The 14,440-nt window shown below is 38.0% G+C and overlaps 1 protein-coding gene across 2 annotated transcripts in view; it reads left to right on the forward strand.

The window, feature by feature from the left end:
• Positions 1–14,440, forward strand: part of VPS13D (vacuolar protein sorting 13 homolog D) — an 80,163-nt gene that overhangs the window by 50,436 nt on the left and 15,287 nt on the right. For both annotated transcript variants that reach the window (XM_026053679.1, XM_026053680.1), the window contains 2 exons: positions 7,632–7,764; positions 8,243–8,438. In XM_026053679.1, the coding sequence (XP_025909464.1) occupies positions 7,632–7,764; positions 8,243–8,438 (329 nt within the window). The remainder of the gene's footprint in view (positions 1–7,631; positions 7,765–8,242; positions 8,439–14,440) is intronic.

Genomic DNA, 14,440 nt, shown 5'->3' on the forward strand with positions numbered 1-14,440 from the left:
TTTATCCTGTTATTGCTGAGCTGAAGATAAAAACATGGGGAAGACTATATGTGAGAATTGATAACTTCTTTGTGAGTGTGGCTTGTTTACCAAGAGATACCTTATGGGAACTCCCCTATTATTTTCATTTTTCAATTGTCATTTTTCAGACCAGTTAGTATATGTAGTCATACTTCATCATTTCATAGTCTGTTCCCTTTAACCAGATATGTGGAAATCTTTTTGTTTTCCACATTATTGGGAAAAGGATCTTTCAAAAGATGAGAAACATGAGGTGTAGAGTTCAAACAAATACCATGCCTGTTGATAATTCTCTCCTAATCCACACGGGCAGGTACTAGGTCTTCTGAGTTTACTTGTAAAGCATTTTAAACATGTGATCTTTAAGATCTCTTACAATTTAGTTATGTGTTCTTAGTGTTATCAACACTGCAAATTCAGACTTGTTCAAGCAATGTGGAGGATGACTTCCTGAGCTTCTGTAAGGCAGTGTCCTTCTGCGCAAATGAGGTTTTCTGCCCAGATTTTCTCCTTGTGGTTCTGCAGTCTCTTGTGACCCATCTCCTCCACCCAATAGAATATGTTTCTTTAGTGCTTCCTTTCTATAAAGTGCTGTTTCCCTATTGCAATCACATCTGCAGCAAGTCTCATAAATCTTTCTTAAAAAGGCACGAGCCTTCCTACATTTCCCACAAGGGCAAGGTCATTCTTTGAACTTTGGAGTCATTTGTAACCAAGGTTTTGTGAAGGAAGATTTYTGAAAGGCAGAAGGGCAGTTTGATGCTGAACTCCCTTCAAAATTCAACAGGAGTTGAATGCCTGCCTCCCATTTATATCTTTGAAAATCACCCTATGTACTATTTATCTATCTTCTCTCTCTCTCGCTCTCTTTTTTTTATTTTTTTTCTCGATGCATTCCAAATCTCTCAGGTGCAAGTCTTGGACAGTTCCCTTTTAAAGCTTTTTTTTTTTTTTTTTTTTTTTTTGCATGAACTCTGTTGTTTATCCCTTTAGAACAAGGAGCAAAATTTATCCTTTAGGCTTTACTGTGTAATATAGAATACCTTGAGTAATCTCACTTTCAAAAGGGCAACATTAATATTGCTACCTTGCTACCTAGATGATGAAGACTAAAAATAATAATTATAAATTCTTCTGCATCTCTTACACTGCTTTTGGATGTCTAAATATGCTAGAAATGTAAGCAAGGAAGATCAACATCTAACACATAGTTGATATGGTATGAAGCCGGACTCCTACCACATATGAGCCTTATGATCTCATGTAGGATATGCTGGATTTTGGTGAAGGCTCCTTATTTTGTGGTGCTTAGACTGCCAAAACTTTTAGTTGCAGAACAGTGTTCTGCAAATAAGCTAGTTGCTAGAAAAAAAAAAACTATTGTGGTGGTTTTGTTGTCTGTCTTGGAAAGCATCCTAAAGAAAATCTATACTCGATTTTAAGATGGGTCATTTTTTAAGATGTGATAGACATCTAATCTAATGGATAAATAACCTCTGTTCATAAAATTATGCAATTTAATACTGYAATGATCACGTTAAAAGAAATACTGCTCAGCAGAACTGAAAAGCAAACTATTTGAGTTGAGTCTGGTTTTGTCATTTTATTGCTGTTCTATTTTATAGTTCTGTTGATTATCCCTATAATGGCTTTTCCATGCATTTCAGAACACGCAGTGGGTAATGCCTTCTTTCAAGTGGAGCGCTTCAGTGTATTTAAGTTGGCACAAAACCTTAGGTTAAATAAAGTTCACTACAGACAGTTTTGTAGTTTTTATCCCTTGGAGACTCCACGTTCTGTATTTTAAAAAGTTCTTTGATCCTAAATATAGACACCTGAGGGAATTTCATTCTCTCTGAATGGAGACTTCTATATAGTTGCCATATGCGTAGAAATGTCCTGAATTCTTGGCATCCACCCTTCCCCCAACCCTTTAGGCATGATGATACTCAATCCTAAATTATTCCAGTTTCAGCCGCATTTCAGTTTGAAGTGAAAGCTGAAGGCTGAGCTAGCACCTGAAGAAAGTATATGGTTGTGTCTATTACTGGCAAATAGATGTTGTGCTGACATAATGTAAGTCCTGGTAGTAAAGGATTGAAGTGATTATTCAGTTTCTCAATATGTATGTAATTTGTCTGATACTTTAATTCCTTACAAAGAATTCAGCGTCCTGTATATATTATGAGCGCRTAAGTGCTGCAGTTGTTACAACCATACAGGTAGCTTCAATTCTGTATATAAATATTGGATGGAAATGAAAATAAAAAAATAGGCTTTCATAACTTTCTCTTGACTCCCAGCCCTTCWAATTAACTGCCAACAGCAGAATGTATGTGATGACTGGCAAAGACTCATGCTAGCCAAAATTAGGAAGGCTGAAATGTTCTGGGGAACTTTCCAGATTTAAGTTTGGGTTCTACTTTGTTCCTGGTTGTCCTTCATGGGAGAACTGTGTATTGAACTTTAGTGATTCGGCAGCAATCACCATAAGTAGCTTTTGCTATTCCTAGAAGTCAACATGATTTTTACAGCTCAGCATAAACGTAACTTAAGTTTGCATTTTTAGCTTTATGGTAGTGGTGATCGGCTCTGTTACGATGCACTTGATTAAGGATTTTCTCCTCTTGTCTCCCCTCTGTTGTTTAGTGGCTATCGCAAGGTGTCCTGCTGGCACTGCAGATCAACTCCACTTTAACCTGCATTTGAATTACAGCTCTAGCAGTACACTTGCAGGCTCCAGAACAGTGAGAATTCATACGAAAACGTGTAGCTCCTAGGAGTGTGTGACAAAAAGTAATTGAAATTCCTGGCAGGACCTAGGCTTAAGGTTGACTGATTTTAGTCTTTATGAAGCAGTCTGACTGCGTCTCCCTACTGTTTATTTGAAGAGGAAGCACATATAAAACTAAGTCAAATAGGAGAAATTTGAACTTGCAGTTCCTTGACTGTGTATCCCCAAGGAGGGAAGAAAAGGGTTTTTTTTTTTTTTTTTTGGTTTTTTTTTTTTTTTTTTTTTTTTTTTTTTTTTTTTCAAAGGAGATGGCTAGAACATTTCCTGAAGCTGTAACTATAGAGTAGATGATTGGCAGCAATTTTACAGGTTTGAAAGAGTCATCTTTTGAAGAATTGCTGGCATTGTGTATTGCACAAATAATGGTAAGATAAGGTAGCAGTACAGCCCCTAGAAATGAAAATGAAGCCGCTCGATGCATATGCATATACGGTATCAGCAGGAGGTAAAGATGATGTTAAAAGCAAACTTAATCCGATAACCTTCAAATATGTTGTTGCTAGGTATTATCTGTAGAAACTGTATGAGATCCCTTCATTTTTTTCCTCAGTTTTTCAGTATATAAAGTTGGGGAAAGGGTGTTTTGTTTTGTTGAAGGTGTGTAATAGGGCAAGCAATTCCACTCGCTAAAATAAACAAACAAAAAAGAGCTTCAAGATTTGCAAGAGTTAAAGCTGGGGCAGTGGTGGGGGTGGAATTATCTGTTAAGAGTATTAGTTGTTTAATAAAGCACAGTTGTCCTCCAGATGAACCCGCCAGTGACTCTGCAATTGGGGTCATTCCAAGTTCATGCTGTGGACTTTTGACTGCCTTCTGTGTATGTGAAAACAGCCGGCAGTTCCTGCAGGGATCACTCATTCAACCCTGTAACACAAAACTATTGCCAGCGGGCACCTGCTGGTGCAGCTTCCCAGGAGGTCCTTGAGGGAAGCTGCCCAACTCATGAGGCATCTGGGCAGCTAAAGCAGTGGGGGCTCCCCGGGGATACCCAGCTAATCAGGCCTCCATACAGGGAGCTCCTCAGGGGACTTCACAGATTACCCAGCCAACAGGCCCTTGTCAGGATCCATTAGGAAGCTTGGTTAACCATGGGATGTGAGCTAATTAAGGTGCCTCTACTTGGGTTATGTGACATGAAAAGGGTTGGGAACACTGCGTGGGATCTCAGGAAGCACGTTTCTTCAGGGGGAAAAGTGGTTGTCAATAGTTCAGAGAGGTCAAAGTTTCTGTGTGYCTTAAAATCAGGAGCTGGTGACATCAGTTTGTAGATTTAGTGTTTTCTAAATGAAGGCCACACCAGMTCTGGTCGTGGTTCCATTGTACGTTTCTTTTCAGGCAATTATGACTTGATTGTAAAGGCTTTTTGGCTTGACCTGAACAATCCTCTGTGTTGAGGATGGTTTTTAAAAATTGCTGTGCACATGTGTTAACATGTGAAGGAAAATGCAATAAGTTTATGTAATGTAGGTTAAATGAAACTTTGCACTTATTATGATTTCTTCTTAGTGATTGGCAAAAGATATGGTTGAAGTATTTTGGGGAACACCTTCAAATAGCTGGGTTTGAAAGAAACACCTAAAAGCTTTTCAAATGCGTAAAACATTTCATTTAAACTTAAAACCTTAAAACAGTTCACCAAACAGAAATTTGAAAGGAGGAAGCTGGGTTGCCTTTCTGGTTGCTGCTRCTTTGTAAAGCTAAATAGGTAATGTTTGTACCTTCCATTTCATAGCAGTGCACAATGTAAAGAAAATTGGTATGGCACGGTATGACAAATTTTGTAATATGCTCATATGTAATATGAGCTTATTTATGTAATATAAGATTGAGATTTCCAAATTTGCTTGTTTATTTACTATATACTATTTATTATACCATAAATTATTGTTATACTGTATTTATTTATTAGCAGTATACTGTTAGGTTCTTGGTGTACACTGATTTGTGAGGTGTTTATTCCTTTCAAACTGTCTGTGTACAGACTTTTGTCAGCAGTGCATCAGGAAGGAAGCAAATGTSAGAGGAGCAGAGGAGAGAAAAAGGAAATTCCGAAGTCAGTGTTCCTGCACWGGGCTGTAAGGAAGTATCTGTTGACAGCATCTCTAGTTCGGAAGTCTGATTATCACTGTTGTTTCCCCGTCTGTTAACTAGTCATATAGCTTTTGTTTCCTATAGTAAGTAGCTCCTTGTTTTTCATTTGTATTTAGGGGAGTTACTGCTGAAACTCAGGAATGATTTTTAGTCATCATGCCTAGGGATTTTTCCTACTTTGGAAAATGTAAGAGTATGTGTGAGAAATGGAGATTACATAATGCCCAGTTTACATTAGACTTTCCAAATTAAATATGCTTGGAATACTCCTTTCTCCACTGCTGAAATAGCAGGCTTATGTGCTTTGGTCTTGGAGAATCACCCTTTATTATGGAGGAAAAAGTAGGAGGTATCAGCAAGGTGGTGTGGTGAGGAGGCGTTTCTGGACAGTGGTGGTTTGTAGAGAGCTGCGTGGAGTTTAATCAAGTATTCTCTTTTAAAGAAAAACTGCAAAGCAGAAGTACAAAATGAGTGAACCTTCTGATCTCTAATTTAAATGCACTTTGCTGTGATGTTTACAGAAAATCTGTACCTGGCCTCAAATTCCTTTCTCTCTTTTAAATTCCGTCTTGCAATTTGACTTTGCTCAGTCAATATTTAACAATGTACAATTCTCTGGTGCAAGAGTTACAGTGGGATGTTTGGATTAACGTCATAATTGAATATTTTTCCTTTTGGCATGTCCTTAGTAAACCGGGCAATGCCAAGAGCTTTAAAAGACTGCTTAAACTCAKTCCCATGCTGTGTGATTCCTGCATCTTAGAGGGAACACGCAGTACAGTCCAGAACTAGCTCCGTTTTAATTTCTTGCACTACATAAGCCTTATATTATTTGGCATACATTTTGTTTCACAAAACAGTTTTATTTTTTTCTATTACTTGAAACAGCTAAGGATGCATTGTCGCATTGTCCGTGGTGGAAGTTCTTACGGTGTAACTGTTTTAAACATTGTGCTTTTTATTTAAAAAAAAAGTCATGAATAGGTAGATTGTTACACGGGTGTTTTTTCAGTTACTCTTGCAGAATGTGGTAGGCAGTTTATATCGATCGGAAGCAATGTGTAAAGGTGGGAAAGAAATGATGAATGACTGGTTTCCTTGAGCCTCCCGAGGCAGCTCGGGCATATGGGATATGGCTTGGTTGCAACAGCATGGCCAGTGTTCCCCAGCTTACACAAGTGCAATAACATTTTCCATAATCATAAAGTGTTGAGAGTGGTTTACCTCTTCCAAAGATCATGCTCACAGTAGCATAATGTTTTGGAAATTTGGCTGCAGCCTCCATCTGGAAAATGTTGGGAAGGGATGCAATGCGCTTGCATTCCTGGAGGTAACCCACTGTGTTCTGCATACAAGATAGAGCTGCCTACAAAAGTTTGTCTTTAGCCTTTGTTATATAAAGCCAGAAGAGAAACACCAATTTGCTTATTTATTTTAGTCAAAAAGTATCTCAATATGAAGTCCATATTTTGTAATTAAACTCTTGTTTAGTATTACCTGAGTCAGGGTGGAACTGAAGCATTTCTTGATCCATTAGAATTCTTATAGGAATGTTGGTGTTATTTTCTAGGTAATGTGAACAAAAACCTCCCTCATTATTATTATTATTTAATATTCTTTAMATGAGAATATACCATGTGATGCCAAGATGAGTATTTAACTTGGGTATTTAGGATTTCTTCTTTTTTCTATCCTAAGAAAATAATTATTTCTATACATTAAAACAGAATAGTTACTGACTGTAAGAGGTGAGKTTTTTTTCATAGAGAAAATAAAATCTTTCTGAGAGAGGAAATACATATATTTACTAGGAAAGCTGGAATAGTGCATTTGACTAATCTAGGGCAGGGGAAAAATAAATAAATAAAGGCTGTTAAGAGAGTTTACTGGGGTTCATTGATAGTAATTTGGTTTTTTATTTCTGTTAGGCATAGTCTGATATGCATTGATGTAACTTTCAAAATGTGTTCTTGAAAATCCTTTTCCAGGCTTGACAGATTCCGTAATATGGTTTGAATTTTAGGGCTTGCAAAACCTTTTGATTTTTATAGCAACTCCTCTAATCCTCTTAAAGCAAACTATCTACCTCCTCTCCCTCCTGCTCTCTACCCTCCCCCTCTCAAAAAAAAAATATAAGATGGTTTCAGGTCAGTTTGTATTTCTAGGCTAATTAAAAATAACATCTACATTAAGTTCATGAAGGGGTCAGAAGTAATGCAGTCAGCAATCTGTATGCTCTGTTTTGTGTCCATGTGATCGAGTCACAGGAAGGGTCATGGGATTTAATTTTCATTCATGTGGCTAAAGGCTCCTTCTTGAAATAATTGGAGCTCTTGGGCTGGTTTGCTGTTCTGAGCTAGCAAGTACCTACAAGGAGGAATCATGTGAGTAGCACCCCTGCCTTGAAGAGCAGGAGGGAGAAAGGAGGAAAGCTTCGAAACACTTTAACCAGATTTCATAGGCTTCATGTATTTTGCCTTGACCACTATAGTTGGGGCACCTAAGGTGGTTTTCTCTGTCATYTTGGGCCTTGAAAGCACCAGTTAGAGTAACTGTATGGGGCTTTCTTTATGGCAAAAGAACTGGAATGATTGTGTGTAGATATGAAAAATGATCTGTGTAAATCTGTAATTCACAACCAAAACCCAGGAATTTTCTTCAATAAAGCTATCTAAGAAAAGCATCTTTTGTTCTTTTAATAATAGAAGAAGTTGCTCTCTTGCAGTTTGCTGGGACCTTGTCGGATGGTTTGGGAAAGACCATGGATAATAGACATCAAACTGAGCGAGAATACATTCGATACCATGCTGCAACCAGTGGAGAGCATCTTGTTGCTGGAATCCATGGGCTTGCACATGGTAACCTCAACTGCAATTTTCTCCCCTTTATCTCTTAGCAAAGTAATGAGTGGGTTAAAAGGAAGAGGGCATTACATCTTGTATTATTTGAGTGCCAGATGTTAACATGCAAATGGTTATGGTTGGGCTGTAACTTTCCCATGCTTGCTTTCTCTTCTGCAAGCCCAAGATTCCTAAGAACTAGAGCATCAGATTAAATTATTTTGTGTAAAAGTTTTTTTTGGGATGTTATGTGCATATGCATCTAAATATATAGTTAAAAAGAAAGTCATAGCTGTTTACATATACACAGCATAAGATTTCAAGCTAATGCAATCAGTTTTGAAATAGTTCTTGTATTATTTTAAATGCTCAATGCATMTCTGTCGTCTTTGAAAGTAAATCATTTAGCAGATAGCATCAACTATCAAGAGTCTGTATTTTGCTGTGTTTTTAGAGCCAGTACTTTTGACATGTTTACTGTTCTTGTCTCTGCTAGGTATCATCGGAGGACTGACAAGTGTAATAACTTCGACAGTTGAAGGTGTGAAAACTGAAGGAGGTGTCAGTGGTTTCATTTCAGGCCTTGGAAAGGGACTGGTTGGGACAGTAACAAAACCAGTGGCTGGAGCTTTGGATTTTGCATCGGAAACAGCACAGGCAGTGAGAGACACTGCAAGTCTAAGCGGCCCCAGGTAAGTGAGCAGTTTCTATTTCCTATTAATAACATATATAAAATGCCTACTGCAATATTTGTTGCATTGTGCAGTCTGATTATGCATCTTGGCCAAAGGAACTGTAATTGTGTAAGTTGAAATGGAAGGTTTTTTTTCTTTTTTCCAATCCCCTACAGCATATAACTCCGTAGAAAAGCAAATCTTTAGAAGATTTTTCTGGAACCGATACCTTTTCATTACCCTTTAATTTTCCTTTTGTATGATAATTGACATTTACAGAAAGTGTAAATGTTTGCCTTTTGTGCATGTGCTCATCTGCTTACCTACACATATGGATGCTAAGTCAGAGCATCTGGACAGATGCTTTGGCTTCCTCCCTGTGCTCAGTAACTAGCATAATGTGGTCTTTACAAAATGATGGTGTTTGTTGAAAGTAAATGAATATTCATTGGTACTRACTGTGAATGTGAGAGAGGGAAAGGGCATAAACTCTAAGAAGGCTGCTCTGAGAGAAGACTCGCCTACTCCTTGTGGCCAAGAGAAAATTACTTTATATGATGGCACTGTGTGTGTCAAGAAGCCCTGCTCTTGTACACAAGATCTTGCGTGCTAAAGGTGGGAAAAACAATCGTAAGTATATTTTATTTCTAGAGAGCTTTAAGGAAAATGTTTGCAAAGCTTTGGGGTTTCTGGTTATTTGTCTTCCCATTTGGCTTTTCCATTTCCTGTGTTTTATTATGGCACACTTGRAATCCTGAGATGTCTACCATCAGGCTTTCAGTAAGGAACAATAAGTTTGATGAAGTGTGAGTGAGGTGCAGGAAACTTCCAGGAATTAACCTAGAGGTACTCTGTTTTCACAACAAAAGTGTTTGCATGTATACCTCATGTTATTTGGTACTTGATTTGCAAATCAAGAGGTCAAGGATTGCAATTTGGTAAGTAAATAGGCATACACAAAATTATACTAGAACTGTAATAGTAAATCTGTTTCTCTGGGATGCACTATTTTGTTTGCATGTTTCTTAAACTTTGTGCAGTTTTTTTAACAGGAATGGGGAGAACACCTGGCTATATTCTGTTATTTGCTGAATGAGTTGAGCTGTGTTTTAGATATATGTGCATCTTGAAACACAAATAAAAATTCATGTTTTGAAATACATTAATGTGGCACAAGCCAATATGCAGTAGTGATGTTATTAACAGCTGTGAAACTAGACACCAACTGGGGAAGGGAGATCACGGGAACCTTATCTGTAGCCTGTGTATCTTTGCAACACATTTCCCTTCCACTTATTAGCTGACCATTAAGAGATGAGGTTTAGGGCATTTGAGCTTTCACAGAATTCTGAAATACTATTACAATAAACCAGTACTGTGGAATGATTTTAATCTTAATGCACTTTTCATAAATATAAGCATTACACAGAAGCTTAGTGTTACGACCGGTGTTCTGTGTAAAGGCTCTGATCTATGAACAAGGGAAAATCGAAAAGTAAAACCTGTCTCATTTACTAATCTGGAAAACTTGTGTGTGCGTTTTGAAGGTTTAAGGACTATGCAGGGGGATGTTGCTTTTCCAATTACAAAATCTCATCAAAGTATATTTTTAATCAGAAGACAAATATACTTGAGAATACTTAGATAATGGAGGTAAGAAATCTTTAAGCACTCCTGCACCAAGGGTTTTTTTTTTTTAATATACTTATATAATCAAGCAACCAAAGTGTCCTTTTAGGGCTTAAAAAAAAAAAAAAAAAAAAAAAAAAAAAAAGCTTTTTGACATTTTTTTGACTGCTATGTACCAATATCCCCCTGTTGCATTTGTTAACAGTTCAAATATGTGTGATTTGGAATCAGAATGAAATAGTGTTCCAAACCAAAGCTGCTGGCTTAGGCTGAATATTCTGTTTAAGTATTCTGGGCCATGCAGACTCTTCCAAATGAAGGATAAAAGAACAACAGTGCCTAATGAAAATAAGGTTATGGAATTAACTCATATCAAGTGTAATTCTGAACAGCTTAGCGATGCAAGTCAATAAACATGACAACAGCCCWTTTGGAGACTTTCTCAACTAATGTGCTGCAGGGAGTATATTCTCAAGGCTTTCAAGTTTTGAAGTTAAATATTGCTCACGTAGTACTGAACCAGGATACCACTTTACACGTGTCAAACTCTGTTCTTGCACCTGGTCCAGCTGTGATTATGAGGGTCTTCGCACTACTGTTGATAATGAAGACTGGCAAAGCAGACGTTGCCCTTTCCAGGATTTACCTAGAAGCCAGGGAGTAAGTTTATCAGCTAGTACTCATTGCATTGCRTAGATCTGGAGATGTTACTTTATTGGTCTAACTCGTAATAACTTGGGCAGTGTGATTTCTTTCATCTTTTCTTTTCTCCTCTCTTCCTTTGTCCCRCCATGGGGGACATTTGTTATTAACAATTCTCCCAAATGATATTTTCTTTTTGTGCGTGTCTCTCTTGCTCCTTGGCATCCTGTTAGTGGCTGTAGACACTTGCTTTACCTTGCCCCACCTCCCATCCCAGTCACTACCATGCTTGCTTTTATGAATTTTGCTTTGCCATTTTTCTGTCATTAGTTCATGCAGATTCTCACCACTTTTGTTACGCTGCTTTGAAATCCTTCAGCCTCTAAGTTCCCATTAGCATTGTGTGAAAAGGGACAGTCACCTCCTTGTTCTGTGACAAGTTGTGGTCTTCAAGTCATTCAAAACAGTGCTGGCTGGTTTTCCTGCCATATCCCGTTACAAACTGATATCCAACTTTCTGCTTGCTGTTTTCCCCTAAGACTTCTGWAGTTGCAGTTTTATTTTACTCCTTTGCAAAGATTTTCTTGTCATTTAGTATTTGTGTTCTGGATTATATTTCCCAAGACAAACTGGGTTGCAATTTTTTAGGTTGAATCCCATTTCATTTCCTGCCATATTTCTAACCTCTGCAGGTTCTTTAGTGCTTCAGTGTCCCCAATGGAGTTTTAAACACCTCTTAGTTATTGTCCTCTGCAAATATAATTTTATATGCTGCTTTGACCTGATCCTTAAAGTAAAGCAAGCCTCCTTTTGTGCCCACACATCTTGCAGCACCTCAGTGTAGATGTGTAAACAGTAAACCCTGTTTAACTRATGATGGTTTTATCAGTCCTATCTACCTTCGATTAGGTTTTAATTTGTATTTGGTGACTCTTTGAAATTCTGTTAGAGATTCAGTTCCTCATATGTCTGTTTGTGCCTGTCCATAATGACTGTAGGTTCTTCTTGTGGTGGAAGTTGTTTATCAAACCACAGCACCTGTGCCTCTACAGTATGGATATTTTTATCTCAAAAGCTTAAGCTGAATTTTCTCAGAAAATGCACATCTTASATCTGTTAGCTAGAAACAGACAGTAATCCAGCATCCAAGACTTAAAATTATTTTTAAACAAAGACCCTCAAAAGYGACTGGAAAACAGTTTTCTACTCCCTCTCTTCTCTTTACCCATTTAAAGAGGGTTTCTTGCTACTATGAAACACTTAGGGTATGTAATTATTGTTGCAGTTTTTCTTTTTTTTTTCAGCTTTCCAGAAGAAGTATTTCCTCCTCTTATTCATAATTATTTTCCAAAAGGATGACTCAGATAAGAAACAGTATAGTCTTTCTTAGACAGCAGTCCTTAGAAAACAGAGAAGTCTCACATGCTATCTCTGTCCAAACTTGTGATCAGGTCAGATGCTGTAATGAAGATCTGGRAATGAATTGGTAAATATTTCATGTCATATTTTTGCTATGTTCCTGTAAAGCTAAAAGGTGACAATTACATACTGCAGTTTTTGTAATCCTTTCTCAGAGGTTGAACTGATACTTCCTTAAATGTCAAGGATTGCCTGGTGAAAGTGCAGGACTCTATAGACTTCCATGGGTATGATCGCTCTTCCTGAGGGGATCTCAGTYCTTGACAGTGGTAGGAATTTTCAGATGCCAGTCATGATTATTTGCCAGTAAGTGTCATCCTTTGGGGATTTCTTTGTGTGTTGCTTCCACCTGTAAAATTCCCCTTAGAGCCCTACACAAGTAACTTGAACAGCAGAGGCATCCTGTTTGCTCAGGTTTCCAGAGTGCCCAAACCCATGAGAGCTGGGGTGCAGCTCCACCTGCTTTCACCCTGCTTTGGGGCACCCTCCTTAAAAAATCAGTCACATACAATTTTTAGACCAATAAATAATTTATTTTRCATTTTATTCTGAGATCGGGAAAAAAAGGAGAGTTGAGACAAATTTGTGTAAGAGAGTAATACACTGACTGCAATATTGTAACTAGAAAGAAGCAAGGGGAAAAAAACAACTTTTTATTTTTTTTCTTCAAATCTTCCCCCTTTCCCTGTCCCACGTTGACGCACTGACATCTCACAATTTGTTCCCTTTGCCATCCSCCTCTAGGACAAAGAGCTGAAGAATAATTACTTGGGAGCATAGCCTCTGTTTTTCACAAGGAAGCAGACAGCTATGCATGGTTGAAGAAAGTAGGCCTGATAAATGCAGTTTTCCTGAATCAGCAATTCACAGGATATAGCTCAAAAAAATGTGGGGGTAGGGAAGATGAWAAACACCACAAGTTGCTTCATACTGTTTTATTGTATGGTCTGTAGCCTTAGAGCCTCATGTATAAAAACTCACATTTCATTCTCTGAAAACACTGTTTGCTGCTTATCACCCAGCAAAACTCCAGGTGAATGGGGGAATTGAGACTCTGCACTGATACATCTCTCTCCCTTTCCTTTTAGGGAAAGTAAATGGACTTAGATTGGTTCATGCATTACAGGCTGTTGGGTAAGGGACTGAAATGGCCAGTGCACCAGAATGGAATCTCATGAGGGCAGGACAGAAGACTGGAAGAGGGAAATATTAAATAGCTGAGTAGTGCTGAGTAGTTACTAGAGCAYAGAACATGCAGTTAACCACTTTCTTGAGATGTACATTCATGATGATTAGCAAATAGTTTTGAAAAGATGAACATAGTTGTTGCTGGGATATTCCCTGAAAAAGGTAACCTATTTACTAGTGGCTTGAGAAGCTGCAGCTAGAGACAAGTGCTTAGACTGAATTTCCGTATTTTCTTCATAGTTTTTCTTGTTTTTGTTTGTTTTTTTGTTTATTTGTGTTTTTAGAGTCTTCCTTATTAGAAAGCTCTCAACTAAGCGATGTTGGTCTTCCAGTGCATTTTATGTCATAGTTGTTCTGGTTTTAAATAACTGGACAATGCTGTAGATTTAACCAGTCTGCAAGGGTGCAAATGCCAGAATGGTACTGGAGAGGGCCTGAAAACCTAGATTCATCTGCTAGCATCAGGAGAACAAACTGAAAAATAAACGAGGGTCAGGCAATGCAGTATTCACTGTTTCCAGTCACAAACCTGGTTGCTTAGAATTAGATGGGTTAAGTGAAAAACGTACATGCACCAGAAAGGAACAAAAGCATTATTCAAAACAGACGTCTCTGCTGGAATGTACCAGGACAAATCATCAAACTGCATTAAACCAGTTGGACTTGATYCCCATTACTGAAAACTTGTAATGCACATTCTGAGGGGGGAGGGAGGGGAAGTCAGTCTATAAAAATAATAGAAAAGATGAAACTAGTGTTAATAATGCATTTATTTACTTCAAGCACAGAAGGTATGGGTTGCTGACCGATGCAGTGGCTTTATGACCTCATATCCAGAAATATCTGTCTGTTGTGCCACGTCTAGGAAGTAATTACTTCTTGGAAGTAATTTTCGCTAGTCTTTCTTCCACTAAATGGTGAAAGTAAAAGCAGGTTATCAGTACTGATGTGCAAGTAGCGTATTGTCTGTGATACATGTGATACACAACAAGGAGGAAGTGTGCATGGGAAACACTCCTTACCAAGAGCTATCTCCATGTCATATCATGACTCTTAGTCCTTGTGGCTTCCYCTGTATGTCCCCATTTCTGCTACGTGTGTGCAGCACACGCATGTGCTTCTYGTGTATGAAATGAAGCCTT

The sequence above is a fragment of the Nothoprocta perdicaria genome, unplaced genomic scaffold, assembly GCF_003342845.1.
Source record: "Nothoprocta perdicaria isolate Ctin4 unplaced genomic scaffold, notPer1 scaffold_117, whole genome shotgun sequence".
Lineage (NCBI taxonomy): Eukaryota > Metazoa > Chordata > Aves > Tinamiformes > Tinamidae > Nothoprocta > Nothoprocta perdicaria.